General features: G+C 39.9%; 1 protein-coding gene across 8 annotated transcripts in view; it reads left to right on the top strand.

Annotated features, from left to right (window-relative positions):
* The window catches only part of rbm47 (RNA binding motif protein 47), a 36,436-nt gene extending 15,389 nt beyond the window's left edge, over positions 1 to 21,047 (top strand). For 3 of the 8 annotated variants that reach the window (XM_053619202.1, XM_053619203.1, XM_053619204.1), the window contains 6 exons: positions 13,598 to 14,321; positions 14,578 to 15,040; positions 16,147 to 16,353; positions 18,131 to 18,205; positions 18,568 to 18,761; positions 19,618 to 21,047. In XM_053619202.1, the coding sequence (XP_053475177.1) occupies positions 13,629 to 14,321; positions 14,578 to 15,040; positions 16,147 to 16,353; positions 18,131 to 18,205; positions 18,568 to 18,761; positions 19,618 to 19,863 (1,878 nt within the window). In that variant the 5' untranslated portion in view covers positions 13,598 to 13,628 and the 3' untranslated portion in view covers positions 19,864 to 21,047. The remainder of the gene's footprint in view (positions 1 to 13,597; positions 14,322 to 14,577; positions 15,041 to 16,146; positions 16,354 to 18,130; positions 18,206 to 18,567; positions 18,762 to 19,617) is intronic. The other 5 variants (XM_053619205.1, XM_053619208.1, XM_053619207.1 and 2 more) reach the window with 5 other exon arrangements.
* The last annotated feature ends 6,722 nt before the right edge of the window (positions 21,048 to 27,769 follow it).

Here is a 27,769-nt window from a genome sequence, read left to right as displayed (position 1 = left end):
AAGATGAACCTTTGCACCAGTCTGAGGTCCAGAGCGCTCTGGAGCAGGTTTTCATCAAGTTCCTGCCGCTGAAAAACATCTCCACAGCATGATTCTGCCACCACCATGCGTCCCTGTAGGGATGGTATTGGCCAGGTGATGAGTGGTGCCTGGTTTCCTCCAGACATGATGCTTGCTATTCAGGCCAAAGAGTTCAATCTTTGTTTCATCAGACCAGAGAATTTTGTTTCTCATGGTCTGAGAGTCCTTCAGGTGCCTTTTGGCAAACTCCAGACAGGCTGTGGCTCTTCCGTCTTTTCCACTCTACCATACAGGCCTGATTGGTGGAGTGCTGCAGAGATGGTTGTTCTTCTGGAAGGTTCTCCTCTCTCCACAGAGACACACTGGAGCTCTGTCAGAGTGACCATCGGGTTTTTGGTCACCTCCCTGTCTAAGGCCCTTCTCCCCCGATCGCTCAGTTTGGCTGAGCAGCCAGCTCTAGGAAGAGTCCTGCTGGTTCCAGACTTCTTCCATTTACGGATGATGGAGGCCACTGTGCTCATTGGGACCTTCAATGCTGCAGAAATGTTTCTGTACCCTTCCCCAGATCTGTGCCTCGATACAATCCTGTCTCGGAGGTCTACAGACAATTCCTTGGACTTCATGGCTTGATTTGTGCTCTGACATGCATTGTTAACTGTGGGACCTTATATAGACAGGTGTGTGCCTTTCCAAATCATGTCCAATCAACTGAATTCACCACAGGTGGACTCCAATCAAGTTGTAGAAACATCTCAAGGATGATCAGTGGAAACAGGATGCACCTGAGCTCAATTTTGAGTGTCATGGCAAAGGCTGTGAATACTTATGTACATGTGCTTTTTTTTGTTTTTTATTTTTAATAAATTTGCAAAGATTTCAAACAAATTTCTTTCATGTTGTCATTATGGGGTATTGTTTGTAGAATTTGGAGGAAAATAATGAATTTAATCCATTTTGGAATAAGACTGTAACATAACAAAATGTGGAAAAAGTGAAACGCTGTGAATACTTTCCAGATGCACTGTATGTTCATTTTATTGTTTACGTTGTAGCTGCTCTAAACGGTCGTTCCCAAGAAATACATCTTGGAAAACTTTCCTTTTAACATCCGACAAACCACTGAGACTGGAGACTCCTTCCAAAAAAACGGTACATAAATATCAAAAGTTAACGTCACCATATCAACAATCGTGCATTTTTAAAAATCCGTTCATGTGGAGCGTCCACCGTACGAGTCCTTGCGTGCTATAGAAACTATAACGATACACAGCTAAGAGCTGCTGTTACAGAGAATGAATCCACACCTTTATCGATCACTGACCAATCATAATTGAGAATTCAACAGTGCTGTGGTATAACGCTAAAAACACACACATTGCATTTGTTTGGTAAATACTTATGGTTATAGTAATGAAAATTATGTATGTATATATATATATATATATATATATATATATATATATATATATATATATATATATATATATATATATGCTTATATCTCATGTTTGTTCACTTGGCAGCCTGAACACATTGAGAAATGGTTCTGCATAAAACACTGAATAGCTTTGTTGTCTAAGCAGAGAAATATTATATGTGCTGAGAGAAAATGAGGGATTCCCTGAGCTTGGGCAATTTGTCCTCTATCTTGTCCTCTAACTAAGTTTGCATCAAAAACCTCAAAAAATCTCGGGTCGATCTCAGTTGTAAGTTATCGAGCTTTCAATGTTATTGCTGGATTCCAGTGAGTTTAGGCAACGTTTAAAGGCAACGTGATTTGGACTGGAAACCCAGTCTGGCAGCCGTGCACATGAGCAACGACACGTAAGCTTTGGTTTTCGAAAGGGAAGTGAATCCTGCCAAAATAAACAAAAAATTCCATCGTTTAAAAGAATAAAAGTCATTAATATTCGATGTATGCAATGCTGACGGAGTGATACAGTAATTGCATGAATATGGCTGATAGGACAAACAAGATATTTACATTTACATTTATATTTATGGCATTTTAGCTGATGCCATTATCCAGAGCGACTTACATTTATCTCATATCTTGATACAACTGAGCAATTGAGGGTTAAGGGCCTTGCTCCAGGGCCCAGCAGTGTCAGCTTGGTGTTGCTGGTATATTATAAACTCGCGACTTTCCGATCAGAAGTCCAACATCCTAACCACTGAGCTACCACTTCCCAAACGTACTCAGGAAATCTTGATCGACACCTAGGATGTTCGGATTAATCTCCAGAGTTATATGTATACGAATTCTATTGAAGTCTCAGATTTGCTTCTGCAAATTTATCGACGGAGTCTCCAGTTTCAGTGCTTCTAACAGTCTTGTTTTCTGACAACAACAACAACAACAACAAAAAGATAGGCTTGTAAAGGTTTCTGGAATGTAAGCGCTAACAGGAAGTAGCATTAATTAATAAAAGTATGACAGTCCATTCTTTAATACATTTTTTTTATTGTAATCGTTGGCAAATAGTGGAACAAACCATTTTGGGATATACTGTACAGTTCCTAGAAAATAATCAACTTCAGGCTGATAAGAGTAATTCTTCTTTGTGTTGCGCCACATCACACCACCCTGATGTTGAATATTTTCCTATAATAACGTTCCCCACTGTATGTTTTATACCTTTAATCAAAAGCAGTCCTTGGTAGAGGTTAGACCTTTGGAACCTACTGCACACGCAACATTTTATAGGGGGTTGCTGCAAGGTCAGGAGGAGCGAGTAGTGCCAGTTTTGGTCGAGTTCGAGACACTTCAGAAATCCTCTTTAGTTTCGTTACTTAAGAAACTATTGGAATTCGGTTTTCCAAAAAGGTGCGTCACTTTCAGTTTGATGCAGGTGAAGCCGTTTTTTAATTTTTTATCCCCCCAGCCAATCAGATCGTTCCTTTCAGGTTGACCAAGCCCGAGGAATGTGTGTGTGTGTGTGTGGCAGGTATGTGCTGTGGAGACAGGTGTGCGCGCGTGCACTTTCACTCGGTCTTAATCAGGCCGTATTTTCTTATTTCCTGCTTCCTGATTCGCCTTGCTCAGTCGCTCAAGCACAGGTTTCTATTGCTGTTGTTTTTACGTCTGCTACTGCCACTGGTTATGATTTATTGGAATGTTGATAGCAATGTGTAGAAGAATTTTTTTTAAATGTTAAACACACTGACTGAAGATTTATCAATCCTGGGAAAACCCATGATATGTTCCCGTAGCCATCGATAAATCTATTTCAAGAAAAAAGGGTGTGGGATTCTCGTTTACTTTTGAACCTGTGCAAAACGTTGTTCATGAAGTGTGATGGTTCGTTACACACTGAAAGAAATGATCGAGATGTAGGATAGCTGTGTGTGATAGCAAGCATTTCAGATTGAAATCAAAATGGTCTGCGGTTTTTTCCACTTATCCACACTTTTAAAATGCTAGAACTTTACTTGTGAAAGAGACACATTTCAGGGGTCCAACATTCCTGAGAAATTTTTCTATTTTGCATTTTTCTTTTCAAATTTAATACAAATTATATTATTGATAACAGTTTGAGTGAAAAGTAGAATCTCTTTAAAAAAGTAGAATTTCAGAGTTTCATAGCATTTGGTACATCCTGTTTTTTTCCTTTAACAACAGTGTGCACTCGAGCTGACATGGACATGGGTTTTAGATCAGATCGGAAGAGATTAGACATCACAAAATTTTCTTACGTATTAATACAGACCTAAAAATAGTGTCAAATTTTGAATATTAGATATACAAATATTGAATGTTGACTTTCTTTGTTTGAAATATTTCAAAATTCTAAAACCTTGAGTTTATTTCCAATTTTAAATGAAACAAAAATGTTGTGGACTGTAGAAAGTGTACCGTACAGGCCACCACAGATACTGTAAATTAAAGACATAATACACACGTACACAATGTACAGTTCTCTCAGCCTATTTTTTGCTGAGTCACTACAGTTGTTGCATAAAGAACGTTTTGTAAGTTTTGATGACTCTTTAGCTAAAGTCATAGTTAATCTACAAGGGAGATAATGTGTGACTGAGGTGCAAAGCTTAAAATTTGCCTGTCGTTTCTTTTGCTCCTGTTAACGTTTAGTTTTTAGCTTTTGAGCCGAAGTAGGTTGGAGAGCTGGAATCCAAATGAAAGGCTTTCGAATTTCACTTTGTACCACTCAAAGTTCAAACCCCATTCCAAAAAGTAGGGACGCTGTGGAAAATGTAAATAAAAACAGAATGCAGCGATTTGCTAATCTTATGGACCCATATGTTATTCAGAATAGAACATAGAAAACATATTAAATGTTTAAACTGAGGAAATGTACTGTTTTAAGGAAAAAAAATAAGGAATTTGGAATTTGATGGCCACAACACGTCTCAAAAAGGATGGGACGGGGGCAACAAAAAGACTGGAAAAGTAAATGATATTAAAAATAAACAGCCGGAGGAACATTTTACAACTATTTAGGTTAACTGGCATCAAGTTTGTAACATGATTGGGTGTAAAAAGAGTATCTTAGGGAGGCAGATTCTCTCAGAAGTAAAGATGGGATGGAACCTGGATGGAAGTATATGTTGCTCTAAAGCCTGTATATACCTTTCAGCATTGACGGTGCCTTTCCAGATGTGCAAGCTGCCCATTCCATAGGCACTAACACACCCCCATACCATCAGAGATGTAGGCTTTTGAACTGAGCGCTGATAAAAAGCTGGATGGTCCCTCTCCTCTTTAGTCCTCTTTAGTTTAGAGGACATGGTGTCCATGGTTTCCAAAAATAATTTCACATTTCGATTTGTCTGACCACAGAACAGTTTTCCAATTTCCCTCAGTCCATTTTAAATGAACTTTGGCCCGGAGAAGACGGCAGCATTTCTGGATCATGTTCACACGTGACTTCTTCTTTGCATGATAGAGCTTTAACCAACATTTGTGGATGGCACGGTGAACTGTTCACAGACGATGAGTTCTGGAGGTGTTTCTCAGCCCATGCAGTGATTTCCATTACAGAATCATGCCCATTTTTAATGCAGTGCCACCTGAGGGCCCAAAGATCATGGGCATGCAATATTGATTTTCACCCTTGTCCCTTGTGCACAGATTCTCTGAATCTTTTGTTGATATTATGTACTTAGATGATATTTATAGGCTTCGAAATTTTACGTTGAGGAACATTATTCTGAAATTGTTCCACAAATTGTAGACACAGTTTTTCGCAGATTGGTGAACCTCTGCCCATCTTTACTTCTGAAAGACTCCGCCTCTCTAAGATACTCTTTTTATACCCAGTCATGTTACTGACCTGTTGACACTTAACCTCCAGCTGTTTCTTTTTAGTAACACTTACTTTTCCAGCCTTTTATTACCTCCATCCCAATTTTTTTGAGACATGTTGTGGCCATCAAACTCAAAATTACCTATTTTTTTCCCCTTAAAATGGTACATTTCCTCAGTTTAAACTTTTGATATGTTTTCTATGTTCTATTTTGAAGAACATATGGGTTTATGAGATTTGCAAATCATTGCATTCTGTTTGTATTAACATTTTACACAGCATCCCAACGTCCCAATTGGGGTTGTACCACCTTTACAGCCAAGGACAAGAAAGTGTATTTTCGAAGCATTTTCGAATAATGGATTAATATTCATGGATAATATAACAACGTTTTTGTTTGTCTGGAAACTTAACTGATTAGGCTAAAATGTGGTAGAGCTAATTAGCTAGTTTGCTAGTTACGTGTATTAAACGGAATTAGTTGTGTTTGTGTCCTCATCAAAAAAAAATCAGGAAGTGGTTAGCTAATCTAGCTAGCATCTTTATTTTCAAACCACATCACTGCGTTTAGTAAGCATGAGAGTTATATGACGGTTGTATGAAAGACATTATTTTGCCCTGGCTGGTCAGTATTTTCTATAGAAGCCCGTTTCAGCCATGGAGAAAAAAAATGTAAATGTTAATTGTGACTTTATTTCTCACAATTCTGACTTTTCTTACTTAGAATTGCGAGTTTAAATCTCGCAGAGCTGACTTTTTTCTTACAATTGCGAGTTCATATTACACAATTCTGACTTTATTACTCGCTATTACACGTTTACATCTCGCAATTCTGAGGTTTTTTTCTCGCAATTTAAATGTCCACTTGACGCAGTACCTGAAATATGACTAGCTTCAGGTAACAAGCGCATGCTAGCGTCTGGATTTCCTTGTTTGACTAGCTGATGAGTGTTGTTCTTACCGTATAAAGTCTATTTATAGAGAATGATTGATGCTTTGTCGGTGCATTCTTTGTAATTCACTAAATGTCAAGTTGACGTCTAAATTATGTGAAATAAAGTCAGAATTGTGAGATGTAAACTCGTAATTGTGAGACATGAAGTCAAAATTGTGTAATGTGAACCTGCAATTGTGAGTAAAAAGTCATAATTGCGAGATGTAAACTCAGATTTGCGTGAAAATAAAGTCATAATTGCGAGATGTAAACTTGTAATTGCAAGAAATAAAGTCAGAATTGTATGATTTAAACTTAAAATTGTGACAAAAAAGTCTGGATTTGCGAGATTTAACCTTAAAATTGTGAGAAAGTCAAAATTGCAAGATTTAAACTTAAAATTGTGAGAAATAAAGTCAAAATTGCAAGATTTAAATTTAAAATTGTGAGAAATAAAGTCAAAATTGTGAGATTTAAACTTAAAATTGTGAGAAATAAAGTCAAAATTGCAAGATTTAAATTTAAAATTGTGAGAAATAAAGTCAAAATTGTGAGATTTAAACTTAAAATTGTGAGAAATAAAGTCGCAATTGCCTTTTTTATTTTTTTGTTTTCTCTGTGGCGGAAACGGGCTTCCGTAATTTTCACATACATCCTGATTTCGAAAAGATCATCCATGCTATCATCCATGTACGCTAACAAGCTCACGCCTTGGCCAGTCTGTCTCGGGAACAAGACGCTCGCGCTACACTGTAGCTACAACATCGCGTGAGCTTGTTGTAACAAACTAAATATTCGGTTTAAACATTTCATCAGTCAGTAGTTTTGTCAGGGTTTTGTTTCTTTTTTCTGGTTGTTGTTTGCCACCAGACAGCTAGGAATAAATAACTAATATTTGAATCCCAGGCTTGGAGGGCATTCGCATGCTAAAAAGTGGAAGCTCTTTGTTGAAGAACAAATGGCCACGTAGTGACATCACTGTATCCTTTTCATTATTGCTCTACAGCTCCGATTAGTCCCGCAGTAATAGATAGCGCAGTGTGAGGTTAGGGTGGCAAGGCTTATTTGAAAGGAGGCAGCTGCCACTCTGTGCTACGTGTGTGGCCACGCCTCTGGGAGTCGAACTGTTTCATAACAAGTCTCACGTCAACGAAAACGTCAATAAGCTCCGTCTTTAAAAGATACCTCACAGTGACGCAGTAATATACGAGTTACACAAACCGTGGTTTCTCTTCATTGTGCCACAGCTGATCAAAATGGCAGCCTTCTACACTAATTCGTGGAGTCTTGTGCGCCATCTAACTCATTTCCTAGAAATCTCGCACGAAATGATGGTATATGGACATGTAGATTAGTGTTATCACACGCTGTAAAAGACAGAGACTCTTAATAAGTAGAGAGATAACTGGGTTTGAATGTTAACGCAATCGTTCATGAGGTCAAAGTTGACTACGAGGTTTAATCTTTATATACCTGTTACAGAGAGAGTACGGAATGGAGAATAATGAAGTGTGTAGTACAGGTGTGTGTGTGTGTGTGTGTGTGTGTGTGTGTATGTGTGTGTGTGTTGCTGCAAAGATTATAGATCGCAAGTGTCTTGACCTTTGACCTTTGAAATCAAAGGTCACTTGTTGTGGTCTGTGCACCATGTTTATCAAAACCTGAATAATATCTCTCTGTCTCTCTCTCTCTCTCTCTTTCGGTCTCTCTCTCTGTTCGGTCTTTCTCTATATCTCTCTGTCTGTTCTGTCTTTCCCTCTGTATTTATTTGTCCTTCTCACTGTCTCTCTCTCAATGTCTCTCTATTTCTCTGTCTGTCTCTCATTCTCTCTGCCGCCTTTTGATCCTGAAACCCCCCCCCCTTTACCGTGTGCACTGATGTGTGTGTGTGTGTGTGTGTGTGTGTGTGCGTGTGTGTGTGCTTTTAAGTCCTTTCTTTTGTTTCTTTTGCCCTCTTAGTTACTCTATACACTGTGCTGTTTGTTCAGGAGTATGACAAGGGCATTATGTTCACATTCACTCACACACACACACACACACACACACACACATACACCACATACACCACACACACCGTGAGTGAAAAACACATTTGACATGTTAGTAATGAATGGAAAAAGTTCTACACCCACACACATTGCTCACACACACACACACACCACACACACCACACGCACATACACCAAACACACATACGCACACACCACACACACACGCACACACACACACACACACACACACCACACTGATTAATTTTCTAATCCACAGAGCAAGTGTGTGTGTGTGTGTGTGTGTGTGTGTGTGTTTAATATGTCAGTAATTCAATAGTGAGAATAAGGTTAAGTAATAAGTGATATAACACTATTATAGTGATTAGTGTGAATAATAAGTTACAATGCCCTCCATTAATATTGGCACCCTTGGTAAATATGAGCAAAGAAGGCTGTGAAAAATTGTCTTTATTGTTTAACCTTTTGATTTTCTGTTAAAATATTTAGCAGAAATACTCTGCTCTCATGGATATCAAACAATAATGAACACAACACAGGTTAAATATAGGTGTGCAACAGTTATTGGCACCCTTTTAGGCAATACTTTGTGCAACCTCCCTTTGCCAAGATAACAGCTCTGAGTCTCCTATAATGCCTGATGAGGTTGGAGAATACATGGCAAGGGATCTGAGACCGTTCCTCCATACAGAATCTCTCCAGATCCTTCAAATTTCAAAAAACTCTCTTCTTCAGTTGACCCCACAGGTTTTCTATGGGGTTCAGGTCAGGGGACTGGGATGTTCGTGGCAGGATCTTGATTTTGTGGTCAGTAAACCATTTTTGTGTTGATTTTGATGATGTTTTGGATCATCGTCCTGCTGGAAGATCCAACCACAGCCCATTTTAAGCTTTCTGTCAGAGGCAGTCAGGTTTTCATTTAATATCTGTTGATATTTGAAAGAGTCCATGATGCCATGTATCCTAATAAAATGTTCAGTTCCTCTGGCAGAAAAACAGCCCCAAAACATTAAAGAGCCACCACCATATTTAACCGTGGGCATGTGGTACTTTTCCATATGGCTACCTCTCTGTGTGCGCCAAAACCACCTCTGGTGTTCATTGTCAAAAAGCACTATTTTGGTTTCATCTGACCATAGAACCCGATCCCATTTGAAGTTCCAGTAGTGTCTGGCAAACTGAAGACACTCGAGTTTGTTTTTGGATGAGAGTAGAGGCTTTTTTCTTGAAACCCTTCCAAATAACTTGTGGTGATGTAGGTGACTTCGGATTGTAATTTTGGAGAATTTCTGACCCCAAGATGCTTAACTAACTCCTACTATTCTCCAGCTGTGATCCTTGGAGTTTTTTGGACACTTGAACCGTCCTCTTCACAGTGCGCTGAGACGATATAGACACACGTCCAATTCAGGTTGATTCTTAGCATTTCCAGTCGAAGATCAAAAGGTTAAACAATAAAGATAAATCATTTTTCACAGCTTTCTTTGCTCATATTTACCAAGGGTGCCAATATTAGTAAAGGGCACTGTATATGACAGTGTTATTGGAATTAGTGTGAATAATAAGTGATATGACAGTGTTGTTGTGATTAGCATGACCCTGAGTGTCTCAGCATTAGTGACTGCAGTGTCTGATGGTGTGTTTGCTTCTGTTCACTTCCTATCAGTGGTGCTGAGCTGGAGGTCAGTATTTCTCTGCACTTTCGTTTCTCTTTTTCTTTTTGTGAAAACCTATCGAATAGGCCAGTTCACATCCGCAAAGGTCTGGCTACAGAAAATTCCTCGCTTACCAAAGCCTGAAGAAGTGACTAACGTGACTGAGATGTGACAACAGTGACTTTTTACTGCTTAACCATTTCTGATTGGTTCACGGCTACTGACTCTTCAGATTATCACTACTGAATCTGGCGCAGAGAACACACACTGTCCAGTGTCTCTAACGCCGTAGCTAGCGTCTGGCCCAACGAGCTGCTTTTCTGCGAAATCATTTTTTACAAATCCATGTGATGGGATAAACCATGTGTAGAAAACTACGACGAGTCACTGAATTATGGCCAGTTGTTTTTCTCATGCATTGTCCTAGCTTTTTTTTTTCTCAAGTATTCAGTTCGCTCCTCAATCAGACCGTTCTCAACCGATCTAGACCGAGCTGATGTTTACATGTGTCCGTGTCTCGGTGTAGTTATCATATTTTTCATCTGCAGGAAGTCAAAGATCAGGTCCATGTCTCAGTCAATGCTAATAAACTCATGAGCTCATCACACGCTGCAGTGTGTATCACTTATTGTAAAGTTGATTACTCTTTAAAGGCATAGCAGTAAAGCAATAACGAGTATTACGCAATATAATGTTACTTTTTGACTCTCTTTGTGTGTATGTTTTTTATATCTTGGTAGGGACTAAATGTTCCCACAAGGTCAAAGCTGTCAGATATTCCTATCCCTGTGGGGACATTCGGGTGGTCCCTATCAGACAAACGGCCTTTTTTTTTTTTTTTTTTAATGTTGAACGTCTAAAAGACAAGTTAGTTCCTGTTATAAATTTTCAGTTTTGACCTTGTGGGGACATTTGGTTGGTCCCCATAAGGCAAATTCTTTTCTTTCTTTTTTTTTCCAGTGTGTTTTGTTTTTACAAAAACTACAGCTTTTATTTAAAAAGTTTTTTTTTTTTTAAAGTGCCAAAATGTTCGTTTTGTTTACTGAGTTCCTGAGTTTAGAGTTAGGTTAAGACGTAGGTGTAGATTACATTAATTAGTTACATTCATAATTATATCAGTTGAAGGTCCTCACAAGTGTAGTATGACAAATACATGTGTGTGTGTGTGTGTGTGTGTGTGCGTCTGTGTCTGTGTGTTCATGTGCAGTAGTTCAAGTAGGCAGTAATTTGTGTAAGTTAATCATCCACCTGCTGCCACCTCAGGTTCTCTCTCTCTCTCTCTCTCTCTCTCTCTCTCTCTCTCTCTCTCTCTCACACTCTCACTCACACACACACACACACGCAAAAAGGTCAAATTTTGCCTGAAATTCAGTGAGAAATGGAGGCTGGAATATAATTAAAACTCCTTTCTCTCTCTCTCTCTCTCTCTTTTCACTTCCAGCTGTTCCTGCCACATCTTAACGGAACTGGGACCTTAACAGTTTCACTTCCAGAAAATACAGACATATATGTCACACACACACACACACACACATACACATGAATCCTTCACATCCTTCCAGCACACAACCTCTTCTTTGCTCCGACCCCCTCATTTCTGCTGAGTTGTAATTCACTCTTGATTTTTGCCCCTCACCGGAACACACACTCACACACACACACACACACACACACACACACACACACACACACACAGGCTGAGATTTATTTATTTATTTTTATCACTAATCCCTCATTTGTGAGTTAATTTTCAGCACAAAAACTATTGACCCCTTCCCCCTGAATTCAGGGAGTGGTGACATTTTGAGCAACGTCTTCAGACGAGCAGGAACAGGGGACTATGACTTGTCTATCCATCAGTTGCCTCGTGATTGGCCGGTCCCTTACTCTTCCTGTTTCTGCTTGGCCTGGAGCCAAGATACTGCCTTTTTGTATCTGTGTGTATGTATGTGTGTGTGTGTGTGTGTGTGCGTGTGTGTGTGAATGTGGATGAGGAAGTGTGTGTATGAGCTTTGGGTTAGTTCTGCTGACTTATCTATTATTCAGTCATCACGCTCAGTCACATGCTTTTTTACAGTGCACCTCTCGGAGCAGACGATGAAACTTGCAGGTACTAATTGTGTGTGTGTGTGTGTGTGTGAGAGAGAGAGAGAGAGAGGGATACATATGAGTAGTTGAAATCTTGTAAACCTGGAAAGATTACTTATTGCTGACCTTTACACTATTACTTTTTATAGTTTATAGTGCTGACGTGACTATGGAGAAGTAAGTGTGTGTGTGTGTGTGTGTGTGTGTGTGAATGAGCACGGTGTTTCATTGTGCGTCTACGTTTATTCCATGTTAAGATATGTGTGGGTCAGCCCACTGCGTTTATATAACCATGGCACAATTACTAAGCAACCTAAACTCCTCAGAAACGTCAGCGTCCAGCTCACTGATAAATCTCAGCAAACACTTCAAACAAACACTAAACCTACAGTTAATACTAACCTGCCGAACAGTGAGAATTCATTGCACCGATAGTTGGAATTTAGAAAGTTATCCTTGACCTTTGTACATTTTCCCCCCCCGATTTTCTGCTGCTGTGTCAGGAGAAATCCAGACCAGGGGATTTGGGTATTTTGGGGATTTTTTTTTTTTCCGTTCTGAAGAATGTAGGTCCATGCGGTTTAGCTGGTGTTATTAGGCGGCTTTAATTTGAGAATGGGATTTAAGATTTTTTTTTGTTTTGTGAATGTGTGTAAGTGGTAAGAGGCCAAGAGAAAGAGTTTCATTACATTACTGCTGTGAATCACCGAGCTGTTGATATATGTGAGTATGGAATCAGCAGGTAGTGAAGAAATGAGTAAAAGTACTGCTACTGCCGTGAGGTAATAATTCTCTTGAGTCAAAGTTAAAGTAGTAATCAAGAAAATTACTCAAGGAAGAGCAAATGAGTCTGGGAATAACTGGAAGTGAGCTGTGCAGAAGGAAACACCACCTCCATTATCAATAGTATATACAGCTACCATAGTCAACCATAGTTTTCCTAGCTAGCTAGCTAGCGCATTTTAATTTGTTTCAACATACTACACATCTTCCTGAGCGTTACCTATAAACAACATCAACGTGACATCCATCCATCCATCCATCCATCGATTTTCCGTACCACTTATACTACACAGGGTCGTGGGGAGCCTGGAGCCTATCCCAGGGTACTCGTGGCACAAGGCAGGGGACACCCTGGTCGGGGTTCCAACTCATAGCAGGGCACAATCACACATATATTCACACACTATGGACAATTTAGAGATGCAAATTAGCCTACAATGCATGTCTTTGGACTGGGGGAGGAAACGAGAGTGCCCGGACCAAACCCCAAAGCACCACAACCCCGGAGGTACAAGGCAAACGTGCTAACCGCTAAGCCACCGTGCCCCGCCTCCCCCCATCGAAGTGACATCTTAAGTTTAATACAGAGCTTTCGTTCTGTAATACATAAAACCGATATCGTCACGCAAAATTTGCAGATCATTATCGCGCTGTTTCATCTGAAGCATTTTAAACTGAATGTATTTACTTTAATGTTCGTCTTATCAACTTCCCCAACGTTAACCATAACGATAAATGAATGAAATATTCGATGTGTCATTCTTGGTGGTGTTATAGGAAAATAATCAATTAGGGTGCTAACAGTAACTATAAGATACTAACCAAATGCTCCTCTTTCATCAGACTCCAGCACTGATTGGAAGCTTGTGTCAGAATGACAGCAGAAGACTCCGCCTCTGCCGTCACCATGAGTAACTGTAGCCCCTCCTCCAAATCTAACCCTGCCAATAATCATCCGATCCTCCATGGATCCATTCAAGATGGTGTTGCTGGAGCCCCTAATGAAGCGGCCCTGTTGGCTCTCATAGAGCGCACGGGTTACAAGATGGTTCAAGAGAACGGACAACGCAAATATGGCCCGCCCCCTGGCTGGCAAGGCACCTCCCCCCCACGTGGCTGTGAGATCTTCGTGGGCAAGATCCCGCGTGATGTTTACGAAGACGAGTTGGTGCCGGTGTTTGAGTCAGTGGGCAGGATCTATGAGATGCGCCTGATGATGGACTTTGATGGGAAGAACCGTGGCTATGCCTTCGTCATGTACACGCAGAAACATGAAGCGAAACGTGCTGTGAGAGAGCTAAACAACTACGAAGTGCGCCCTGGACGATTGCTGGGGGTCTGCTCGAGTGTAGACAACTGCCGCCTGTTTATTGGTGGAATTCCCAAGACCAAGAAGCGAGAAGAGATTCTGGAGGAAGTCTCCAAAGTGACAGAAGGGGTTCTGGATGTGATTGTGTATGCGAGTGCTGCAGACAAAATGAAGAATCGTGGCTTTGCCTTTGTAGAGTACGAGTCCCATCGTGCAGCTGCCATGGCCAGGAGGAAACTCATGCCGGGGCGTATTCAGGTAAGACACCACGTGTGCAAAACTGCTTTCAAAAGACCTCTGATAATATCCATCTCTTCAGTCAGTGAAACCTTTTTTTACAATAGACTCTAGAGATTAAGGTTTTAAATTATGGCAGTCAAACAGGTCTGGTGTGTCTGGTGTCTCTGGGGGTGGCATATGCCGAAAGACAGACCCAAAGGTTGCGTTTTTCAAAGTACCAGAGTGTTTTTTTTATGACTTTAACCTTATTTATATGACTATTTTGTACGCACAGCTCTGGGGTCACCAAATTGCTGTCGACTGGGCCGAACCAGAAATCGACGTCGACGAGGACATCATGGAAACGGTGAAGATCCTGTACGTGCGCAACTTGATGATTGAGACCAGCGAGGAGGTCCTCCGCAAGATCTTCAGCCAGTTCAACCCAGGCTGCGTTGAACGAGTGAAGAAGATCCGTGACTATGCCTTTGTGCACTTTACCAGCCGGGACGATGCGGTGGTGGCTATGGACAACCTGAACGGTACAGAAATCGAGGGGTCGTGCATTGAGGTGACGTTGGCCAAGCCTGTAGACAAGGAGCAGTACACTCGCTACCAGAAAGCATCCAAGGGAACCGTGACCACTAGTGACAGTACTCAGCAGAATTTGGTGTATCAGTGCGATCCCTACACCCTCGCCTACTACGGCTATCCTTACAGCACTCTCATTGGACCCAACCGTGACTACTTCATCAAAGGTTAGAGGTGTTTGATTGTTCTCTCGTTTCTTTCGTAGAGTGTGGAAAACTGATCCCATCAGGATGATCATGAACATTTTGGAGTTGTAATCATTATTAATGCCGTCCCATTTTACAACAATCACCGAGTAACTTAAGTAACTCTGGCCTATTGCTTAATGACTCAAGTATCATAAGGTTTCAATGGTTTATGCTGTTACTGAGCTTCCTATGTCTGGCAGTTTGTCTCCAGCAATACTCCTCCAGCCTACATTTACAGGAAATCACATGAGCACTTCTATCAAGTTACCAAAATGACCTTTCCTCTTAAATACTTCAGGTTTTGAACTGATTTGTGTTGTGCATGATGGCTGTACGTTAGTACTAATCTAGTTATTTGACTATTCATCATTATTTCAAAGTGGCGTAACAGTATTCCTTTTAAGAAAATCTCGAGGCTGGTCGAGTTGGTCTTAGACCTGCTTTGTTACACTGGAGCTAAGGAACAGCCATGATCCTGAGACAGTATGATAATGAATCTGGTCCTCTCGGGGGAAATCTGTACTATTAAAGCATTTCTGGATACTAATCACAAATTATTGACCCCCATGTTATTGTTGGGTTTTTTTTGTTTGTTTGTTTGTTTTTCTTCTGTGAGATCTTTTGTTTGTTGGGTTGAGCAGAGAGCTTGATTTCACACCGAAGTGCATTTCCTCAATCTTTGACGTCATACCGGCCATTCTCCATGGGAATGAAAATCAAATCTATCCCATATCATGTAACATTTTAACAACATATTCAGCTACACCTGCTATTCACTTTTCATCATTCCTCTTCAGTAACTGCTTTAATCCTGAGGACGCAGTACCCTCCCACTTACTGTGACGCAGAAAAAATACTAATAATAAGCCAACAAAAAAAACGAGGTACAACGTAGAACATAAAAGAGGAGTTTTGTAGAATATATATATATATATATATATATATATATATATATATATATATACACACACACACACACCTTATATTGCCCATGATGTCGCTCTCTTATGTATTATGTCAGAAACAACACAGCGCCCTCTATGTGTGAGTGTCTGAAGAACGTCCCCTGTCCTTTCTATTTCAAGCAGGTACTGTACGAGGCCGTGGCCGTGCTGGAGCCACTAACAGAGGCCCAGGGCCCCGTGGCTCGTACCTCGGTGGCTATTCTGCCGGTCGAGGCATTTACAGCCGCTACCATGAAGGAAAGACCAAGTTGCCGGAAAAACCATATGAGCTCATGTCCAGTCTGGAGCTGGCAGCCGTTAATCCAGTGGGCATTAAGCCTGGCACAAGTCAGTGTGACACTTTAAAGCACACACACATACTCAGTTCAACCCGCTCCTCTTCTCAGCTCTCTCAATTCCAAAGCGCAGGGGCAGACATTTAGATTAGCAGTGAAATTCATAACATCAGACAAATTTGATATGCTTTTGGAAATTGATCATCTGAAAACCAAAACAACAACAAACCCAAAACAAATCAAAAATAAATACAAACGTGAGATATATACGGAGAGAAACCTGTCTAGCTCTGCTGCCCCTTAGTGGAATGGAGTGGAGTAGAGAAACAATAATAATATTGCTGCCTACACATTTCAGATTTTTCTGATCTCGCAATTAATTTTCCATCTTGCTCAATCTGTTCTCCACAGCAAAGTATTTGACGCTAATCACTTTATTTTTTTTTTTACTCTTGTGAAATCAACCATCTTTTTTGTTGTTGAGAATTTTGATCCCTCCGAGCTTTTCTAACGCCTTCTGTGACATCGGTTAAACCTGCTAATCCTAAATCGAAATTAACCCCAGGAATGAAAAGACTTTTTGTTTGTTGAAACAATGGGGAACCGCGTGTTCGTGTGTGTGTGTGTGTGTGTGTGTGTGTGTGTGTGTGTGTGTTAATCTTAAGCCAAGTCACTTGCCATAACTGAGAACAGGTTATGTAGGTCTGAACCATTTTCCTTTCATTTTCTTTCTCTTTTCTCTTTGTCCCTGGTGCTCGCTCTCTCTCTCTCTCTCTCTCTCTCTCGCTCTTTCTTTCGCTTAACTGCTTTTGTGCTTCTTTGTATTTTAGCGGGTTTCTTTATTATTATAGTCGGCCTGCAACAATAACACTCTGTAAAACGCATAACCTTTACATCATGTTTTGCACACTTATAATATACTATAATGTGACAATAAACAGGGGTGGACAAATCATAATTATGAAACGGATCGTTTAATCGTTCTCAAATCTGAACCCCGCTGTAAAATACGTGATATACGCACACCTTGGTAACGTTTGCTGTTAATAGACTATATCACACAGCGGAAGAATAGTTTATTGCGAATATTGTTCAAAATAAATCAAACAATTAATCGAACATCGGTTTTGTTTGTACGTTGGAGTGATTTTTATAACAGGTCGTGGGTTTTTAGTGGGTTTTGCGTCATGCATCATGTGTAAGAACACCTATATACATGATACAATTACTCGCACGCCCTCTTGTGGATTATAGCGTTAACTTATTGGCCAACCCACTTCACAAGTAAAATCTCCAATGCTCCAATAGCTAAAATGTAGCTATAATTACATATCATAAGCTAGTTAAGCTACTTACATGCGTTAACTAGTGACGTTTAAGGGTAAACAACAAGTTCATGATCGTTATACTTGTTCATACAGAGCACATCATGTCTGCACCCTCGACAAAGAAAGTTTCGGCTATTTCGGAGATTTGACGCGTTGCTGTTCGAGGTTGTTCTCCGTATGTTCTCTTGATGTCATAGTAACTGTGTAGAGTAAGAATTAAGATTTTCGCCCTGCCTTTTTATTTATTGTGATTGGCTTTGTCAGTGTTTCTACACAGTGGGGGAAATAAGTACTGAACGCATCAACATTTTTTTCAGTAAATATATTTCCAATGAGGCTATTCACATGAAATTTTCACCAGACATCAGTATTAACTCAATAAATCTGGAAATATAAAGAATTCACAACATTAAAGTTCATAAATAAAGTTTTGTGTTATAAAGAGGAATGACACGGGAAAAAAGCATTGAACACGCTAACTGAAATGTATTTAATACTTAGTGGAGGAGCCTTTGTTTGTAACGGCGGCTTCAAGACGCTTCCTGTATGAAGACGTTAATCGGCCGCAGTATTCAGGTGTGATTCTGGCCCATTCTTCTAAACATATTGTCTTTAAATCTTGTTCAATTGGACTGCTTTAATATGTACCTGCATATTCTGAAAAGATCATGTGTCATCTGTGTACACTAATTCATTAATCCGCCTAGTGAAAACATTTCTGCCATGAGTTAGATAACACTTTAGACGATATGTGAAACTTTTGTGGTTGTAGTAAATTGTGAATTAAAACAAAAAAAAAAAAATGCAGGCTTCTGATTCGTCCACCGCTGATATTGTAGTGATGTTATTTAAGGGTTCTATATATATTTCTGTTTATAAAATTGTGTCTTGTGTTTTTGTGTGTGTGGGTGTGTGGATGTATGGGTGTATGGGTGCAGTGACTCTGCCAGGTCTCGGTGCGCAGTACCCCACTATGTTCTCTGCTGCACCCGCTGCTACTAAACTGGTGGAGGAAGGAAAAATTCACCCAGTGGAGCATTTGATCAATCCCCTCGCGCTCCAGCACGATCATTCTGCTGCTCCATCGACTGCTGCCGTCATTCCTGCCGTCTCAACACCTCCACCCTTTCAGGTACAACACTAAACACTAAAATGCTCTGGTTTGAATTTTTACTAAAGCTGGACCGACACAGAGATATTCAGTAAGTGTTCAAATAGCTGGTCTAGAACAAATCCAAAACGAAATGGTGATTTTTACTGTAGGTCGTGTCTACGGAGCGACCTTGTAGTAGTAGTTGTCATGTCAATATAATACCTTTAACTTGCAGACACACCCATCATCAGGTTCATTTCTCGGCATGTGAAAGTATTTCCCGTGTTTCCATACGTACTCATGATATTGCTAACACAAATTTTTCCATGCCAACCTTCTCAAATATGTGGTTACTATGTGTTGTGCAGAAGTCCTAACTAGTACTAAGATGTTAATTGCAGCCTGGAAGATATACTTCTGCTCAAATTTAAGTGAATTCATGCAAAATGCATCGTTCCTATGAACTAATACAAATTAACATCATAGAGTAGAGTAGTTTTGTTGTTGTAGTTCTTTTTTTTTTTTTTAACAATTATGTTATATTATATAGATAATCGTTGGAATAAAGAATATAGAGACTCCTATTTAAATTTCTGACGAATGTACTCCAACGTTAAGCCTTTTTCACTGTTTGAAGTAGGGCACCTTGCCTGCTATACACTTTAATAACAATATTGGGGGTGTGCTGTTATAGTAAAATTATCAGCGATCACCAGGGTGATGCAATGCAGCTCAATACAAAGCGAAGTTGATTCTTTTTCTTAAAACAGAGGTTTCTTGTCCCGTTCTTCTTATTAATTTTATCAACGTCGGTGAAACGAGTTTAAATGGGAAATGTGAAATACAGATGTGTGTACATGTATATTTTTACACGCTTTCCTGCTCTTTCTCTCAGGGTCGTCCCATCACTCCTGTGTACGCCGTGGCTCATAATGTCCCGCGGATCCCTGCTGCTGCCGGTCTGTACGGTGCGAGCTACATGCCCTTCGCTGCTCATGCCAACTCGGCCACCCTGGCAGCGCTGCAGAAGAACGCAGCTGTGGCAGCTGCTGCATACGGAGGTTATGCTGGCTACATGCCCCAAACCTTCCCTGCTGCCACCTTCCAAGTGCCTATCCATGACGTGTACCAGACCTACTGAGACGCGTTTTGCACCTTTTACCCAAAACACAGCGAGATATCTATTGACTGATCTGAGAATAAAGGACTTATATTAAATCTACTGACCAAAAAAAAACTCCCCAAAAACATTACGCAGATATATAACTAAAGGCCAAACTAGACCACTAACCTAAACTCCAGCTAACTAGAATGTCTTTCGACTGCTCATTAAAAGAAAGTCTGGTAACCTGTCGGAAAAACGCAGCAGTAACACTTTCTACGAAGATCCACGTTGCTAAATCATTGCTGTTCTTAAAGAGCCGGTTCACCCACAAATGAAAATTCTGTCTTCGTTTAGTCGTGTCGTTCCAAACCTGCATGCATTTCTTTCTTCTGCGGAACACAAAAGAAGATATTTTGAAGAATGTTGGTAACCAAACAGTTTTGGTGCCCATTGACTTCCATTGTATGGACAAAAAAAAAAAAACAAACACTGAGACAGTTCTCTACATATCTTCTTTTATGTTCCACAGAAGAAAGTCGGTCATACAGTTTTGGAACAACATGAAGGTGAGTAAATGATGACAGAATTGTCATTTTTGGGTGTAGTCTCCCTTTAAGTTGGACGCATTTTATGAACTCTAATAATGCCTCATAAAGCTCTAATTATGTTTTATGCATAATACCTTGACAACTTATAACCCTAACACTGCCTGCACATAATCCTAAAGCGACTGTAATATTTATTCAACGTTATAAAAACATTACAAACATGTAAAATGTTATCACAGGGGGCACAGTGGCTCCGGGGTTGAGGGTTCGAATCTTGCCTCCGCCCTGTGTGTGCAGAGCATGCGTGTTCTCCTTGTGCCCCAGTCCAAAGACATGCATTGTAGGTTGATTGGCGTTTCCAAATTGTCCGTAGTGTGTGAATGTGTGTGCGATCGTGTCCTGTGATGGATTGGCACCCTCTGTAGGGTGCCCCCCGGCTTGTGCCCCGAGTTCCCTGCGATAGACTCCAGGTTCCCCTGTGACCCTGCATAGGATAAGCGTTATGGAAAATGGATGGATGGAAAATGAGTGTTTCAACTAAAGCGAACACACTTCATTAATTCTTATAATAAGAAAGACGTGACGTACTTGTTTTCCTAATGTAACGCAAAATGAATTCCGGATTAAATACAAAAACACATATTACCAATGTGTTAAAAATGTAATGTCAGAAAGAATAGGGGGGGCTGGGGGGGCTGGGGGGTTCTGGAGCCGGAACGGGGGGGTTTGGGGGGGGGGGGGGGGTTCAACAGTTTCATCTTAATTGTGCTCAATTCTAGTTTAGTCTATGCACATGCACTTCAGATTTGCATCCAGATACATTTCCAGACACAGATATTCGAAGCACTAAACCTCTGCGTTCTCCGGTTTCCTCCTCCCACCTCACAAAAACATTGGCGGCTCGATAAATCGCCCCCTGGGTACGAATGAGTGGAATGAATGAATGTTATTAGAGCGTTACAATGCATTGTTATTGTTTTTTGCTTAGTTTTTTTTTTTTTTTTTGTAGAAAAGTGTTACCAAAAACAGCTTACCCAGGACTATTGTGTATTTAAAGACTAGATGATAGCTGCATGCTTGAAATCGACCAGACGTGCTGACCAGAGACGTAAAAATAACGGAATTTACGCACTGACCGTGACTCACTCAACGCTGACCCTTGTCTAGAACTACTGATTTAATTCTATACACATTCAGTCAAGCACAAGATCTGACTCGACACGGACTGGAAACACCAGTTGTGGCCTGCTGATATCAGTGTGTGTGTGTGTGCTACTACGTTTCATCATCTCTCTGAAGAGGAAACCTCCTTCCTTATTTCATATCTGCTGATGCAGCCTCATCTCAAGCTCCATGTACAGATTACTCCGGAAAGAGTCACCTGTCAGGCAAAGATTCCAGGTGACTGTTTCGATGGTTCAATAATTGTGCTAAACACATCCTTTTTTTTTTAGTTTTTTTAACATTTTTTTTAGACTGATTCGGAGTGCCTTAAGCGTTAATGCATCTCAGCTCCTTAGACACAACCATCACTCATTTATTACAACTCCAATGTTCGGTTGCTTTGTCAGAGTTTCCCTAAAATATATAGTGTTTTGCACTAATGAATCCAGACTGATTCTGTGCTAGGATGTAGCTTGTTCTACCCTCCAAAGTACACGATAAAAGGAAACACAAATATACAAGAGAAACATTATACTGCTGTGAGAGTCCTTAATGCAAGTGATTTTTAAAAATTTTTTTAAAAAAAGAGCACAGAGCGCAGACCTAAACATTGAATTAACCCACTGTCCTTGCTAAATACTCCACTCCACGTCATCCGGAACCTTCCGAAACCTTCCTCCCGTCTCTGTGGCTGCGAAGAATACTGAAGGAACATTCCTGTACAGTATGAACATTCTGTCCTGACCTGAAATACAGCATATTTGCTCTAAGGCATTTAATAGTTTCCTGAAGAAGAAGAAGAAGAAGAAAAAAACATTAAAAGAGACAAACATAAGGAAAAACAAGAAAAAAAAAATGCAAAACTGCTGAGCAGAGACCTAAGTGACCACTGAAGGATCATTTTATGGACATGTTTTAACACGCAAATGGGATTCCAAGTGTTTTGTGGTTGTTGTTGTTGTTTTATTATTTTTTAAGATGTTTCATATCCTAACCACTAGGTTGCCTGAGTAATAATAATAAGAAGAATACCTGACTAATACTTTTAGACCTTTTCCTTTGATATTTTGTTATATTATATCATGTCATGTTATATTTTCCTCTCTTTTTATCGTTTTATTGTTTGCGGCACGTTCGACGGCCGTTTAGTTCGCTGTTGTTTGAAGGTTTTTCGGACGGTTTCTTTAACGCGCTCTCTTGACGTTTTCGTGTGTGTGTGTGGGGGGGGGGGGGGTGTTGAGAATTTAAGCGTTCGTTTTTATAAAACCGGAAGTCGGAGACAAAGCCAAAAATGAGCGGGACGAGAGACGATAGATAGCCACCGTGTTTAGGCACACCTACTGTACACTCCGTAGCCTTAATACAGCTGTTAAAAAACAAACTGCAATACCTCCTTAAACCGAAGCGAAACGCACGGCGGTCGATGTGAAGATCCGAAACAGCATTTATCTGTAGGATCAATATGCAACGTGATTATTAATTTTTGTTGTTGTTGCATTTCTGAATGTAAAATCGAGACTGAAGGACGTCTTTATGGGGTTTTTTTGTAATATAGAACGTTAATCAGATCAGATAGAGCGTTCCAGGGCCACACTTTAACTTGTGAGAGCTCTGTATTAGAATACTGATTACTACAAGGCTACTGGTGGTTATTTTATTATTATTATTATAACTTTTTATAAGATGTGGCACACATGAGGCACACGTTTGCCTCACGCCTCCGGGGTTGAGTGTTGGAATTTTCTACTTTGATGGTTTCCTCTAGGTAACCATCTTTCAGGGGATTCCTCCAGGTACTCCAGTTTCCTCCCCTAGTCCAAAGACATGCGTTGTAGACTGATTAACGTTTCCAAATTGTCCGTAGTGTGTGAATGTGTGTGAGATTGTGCACTGTGATGCATGGGCACCCTGGATGTCCAGGATGTCCCCGGCTATGTGCCCCGAGTTCCCTGGGATAGACTCCAGGCTCCTCCATGACCCTTTGTAGGACAAGCAGTATGGAAAATGGATGGATGGATGGATGGATGGATAAGGTGTGGCCATGAAGTAAGCTTCTTGAAATCTATTTTCTGGACACTTAACTCATGGTAACTATTGTATTTATTTATTTATTTATTTTCTAAATAATTGGGACACCGAAATTAGACCATTGGGCCGACAGGAACTTGAGCATGGAGGTGACTGATCATATTACGGTTTCCTTCACTCTTGCAACGACGCAGAAAGACACACTGGTGTCACTGGAGTTGTGACGTGTATACACGTGTCACCTTATGAGATTTTTAACAGATTCCAAACCCCCCACCCCCCACCCGTTCATGCCGGAGGTATATTTAACACAGTATTAAACACATTAACTCGTGTGCTCAAATTACACAAGATACTTCACTTTTGGCTACAGAATATCATCTCGTGGCTTCGTCTTATAAAAAAAATAAAATAAATAATAATAATAATAATAATAATAATAACCACCGTGTCACGTCAGAGGCTTTCCCCATTTGAATCCACGCCCAGTTGAATTGAATCATTTGTATTCTTTCTTTATGTATTCAAATGAGCTTTCTTTCTAGTACATTTTTTCTCTCTCTCTCGTATCGTCCTAAAGAGAACAAACATGTACAAGGGCTTTTCTTCTTATTGTACGTAGTCCATTTTGGTTTCATCCGTATTCTAGAACAATGTACTGTCATACTGTTTCGTTCAAAATCCTCGACGCTGGAATGAATGAATGAATGAATGAATGAATGAATGAATGAATGAACGGGACTAAATCGATTCCTATGCATATCACCATCGTGGCCTATATAAAGATCTGTCCGAAAAGCTCGAATCCTGTCCGTCTGTTCTAATAAGAACGTCAGGCTGAACGTGTATAGTGCTTTTACACTCCATGATGAAGAACCCATGAGAGACTCAAAAGGGAATCAGTATGAGCTTAATGGGAGTTCTGGGACGAGGCATAAGACAGTCTTGATGCTTACAGCAGCAGTGTTTTAACAAGACTTTTATATTCAAGGTGTTCTTACAGTGTAGTTTTTTTTTGGTGGTTTGCTTTTGGAGCGTCGTTCTCGAATGCTTCTCAGAACACTAGCGTTTGGGATACACGCCTAAGATAACTTAAAAGCCTTTTTTTTATATCAGGAAATGAAGGTGCGAATGTACGTGTGGGGTTTTGCGGGAGACATTTTAACCCAACAGTGCCTGGACACACAAACCAACAAACAAACAAACAAAAAAAATCTGTTCTTGATGCCTCTATGGTGAGGTATCGGTGCCTTGATCTACTAGTAGATCATTCTTAAATCCTAAAGTGTGCACGAACATCGAGTGGCCACCTCGTCTATTTATACCAACCGCGTTATATCATTAACACACCTAACGTCATGTAGCCAACAGTGGTTTCATATCTCTCTCTCTTTCTCTCTCTCTCTCTCTCTCTCTCACACTTTTCTATACTACAGGTGAAGGATTTCCATGTTTCTGTTGTGTTTTTTGATGTCAAGCTGTTTTTTTTCCCTTTTAGCTCTAGCTTATTATTATTATTATTATTATTATTATTATTATTATTATTATGACAGATTGTGTTTTTATTGAGTATAACCTATGTGTTAAGACTGAGTCACACTGGCGATGCAAACAACTCATAAATCCTTGCACACACACAAACACACACACACACATGTACGCACACCCTAAACTCTGAACTTGATGAAGTTGCCTGTATATGCGTGTGTGTGTGTGTGTGTGTGTGTGCGCATGTGCTTACAGATATAAGAGCATGAGTACACTTTTTTCTACGTTTGTGTGTTTGCCTTCAAGAAGACGTCCCCTTTCTACACTCTTCTTTCATAGAATCTTTTATCATGACCGAAACCATCAGGATATATTTAATATATACAACGCATTGTTTTTGTGTATGAAGTAAGAAGAAATTCTATAATATATTTGAAGTGAATGAATGTTTTTCTCTTCCTTTATATGCACCTTTTTTTTTCCATTCTTTTTTTTTTTTAAACTGTTAACTGTTTTGCCAAAGTGTTCTGTAAAAAAAAAAAAAAAAGAAGAAAAAAAAGAACTGTTTTTATGTTTTCTTTGTTTTTTTTTGTTTGTTTGTTTTGCTAATATATTAGATACAGCTGGCCAGTTTGAGCCGAACGTGGACCCAAAGGTGTCACGCGTTCGAGTTGCTTTGTATCGCGATCATTTCATTAACACTAAGTCATTTTGTCGTGTTGTTTTTTTTTTTTTTTTTTTAAAGAACCTTGTGTTTTTGTTGCTAAACGAAACGAACAAGACATCAAAGGTTGAAGAAGAGTTGTCTTCAGAGATCCCTTTATGGAGCTGTTTTCTATCACGCTATATATTTGTAATAGGCTTGGCATTATTGTAGGCTATTTATAGTGGTGCAGTAGTTGAATAAAGCATTTTCAAAAACGAGAACCGAGTTCTGTAATCTTATTGCTTGTCCCGTGTATCGTCTCTTGCTTTTCCTTTCGGCTGCGATACAATACAGCTGGTCTTCTGGGATGTCTTTATCAGCTTTACACATCTGGATCCTGATATTTTTTTGTCCGTTCAGCTCTGTCAGATTGGATGGAGAGCACTGGTTAACTCTCAGTTAGATTCTTTATAGGATCGATATCTGGGCTTTGATTGGACCATTCTAACACCTTCGGGTTCCTGGTTTGAACCACTTCAATGGAGCTTTGGCAGTATGCTTAGGGTCTTGGATGTTTAGGTGTACCTCTGCCCCAGTCTCGGATTTTCTTCTAGTATTGCCCTGTATGTGGCTCCATCCAGCTTTCCCTCAACGTTTTGCCAATAACTGCTGTTGAAAAGCATCCCTACAGCACAATGCTACCACCACCGTGCTTCCCTCACGCAATGCTCAGTGTGATGAGTGGTGTTAGGTTTCCGCAAGACGTAACCAAAGGCAAAAAAGTTTTTAAAAATTTGCAGAGCTGAGAACCTTATTCCACATCTTAGCTGAATCTCCAACATGCTTCCAAACAGGATTTGTTATGGCTCGCCACTTGCAGCCTCCATAACGCCAAGCTTTGTAGAGCGCTCGGACTATATTCGCGTCCCATCTGAGCTATGGATTTCTCCAGCCTCTTAATTGCTTCTGTGCCATATGGTGCTCTAGTAGTTATTAAAAATTTGGGATATATATCTCTGGTTGATACTTTTAAGGAACTTTGTCCCAGATTTGTTGTTGATAGCTCATTGGTGATTGGTGATGATGCTGTTTGTTTAGGCATATTCTCCAACAAACTGTGGAGCCTTCCAGAGGCTTCATTTATACTGAGATCATGTGACACTTTCATTCCAAATCAAATGTTGTCTCAAATGTTTGGAGCGCAATCATTTAAAAAATATATATATATTGTTCCCGTTTGATGCAAAGCAATGGAACAGCGATTAAGACGTCTATAAAATAGTGAAAGGAGTGTAAGGAGGTGTTAAAAACACAAGTGTATTCATGTTCCTGCTGAAAAATCCAGTTTGGACTGATGTACTACTTACCGGTTGCCAAAACATAGGAAGAACAGGTCAAACCGGAAGGCCATCTTTGCTAGATGCTAAATCTGCTTGCTAAGCTCCCTGATGTTATTTATCCATGCAGCCACCAGATGGCACCAAATTCTTTGATACCGCTTAGAAACAGTTGCTCATAGATGTCATATTAATAACAGTTGTGAGGCAAGTGGATTAACATTGATAGAAATAATAATAAAATTAAAAATAAAATAAAAAATTGGATAATATATTTAAATAAAAAAAGAGGATAAGCTATAACTAAGGGTGCATGGTGGCTTAGTGGTTAGCATGTTTGCCTCACACCTCCAGAGGCGGGGGTTTGATTCCCACTGTGGCCCTGTGTGTGTGGAGTTTGCATGTTCTCCCCGATAAGTGGAATAGAAGATAGATGGAATATATAACTAGAGCAGAATAATAGATAACCCTCTATGCAGTTTGTCATTACATAAAATAAAGATAATTTTAACTAGTAGATTTCATTTTAAACATCTGTACACAGAAATCTGCTAAAATAAAAAATTAATGCAGTTAAATTGTTCACTGGAGATTTAGTTTCATTTCCATAATCTGGATTTTCTGTCAATTAAAAAACACATTTTTATTCTTTTTTCCTACATTTTATTTTGCAAGTAAGAGCATTTCAGTGCATTTCAGTGCATTTTGGAAGAAAACCACTGCTGAAAACA

This window comes from Ictalurus furcatus, chromosome 29, assembly GCF_023375685.1.
Source record: "Ictalurus furcatus strain D&B chromosome 29, Billie_1.0, whole genome shotgun sequence".
NCBI lineage: Eukaryota > Metazoa > Chordata > Actinopteri > Siluriformes > Ictaluridae > Ictalurus > Ictalurus furcatus.
This window is presented reverse-complemented; position numbering and strand designations above follow the sequence as displayed.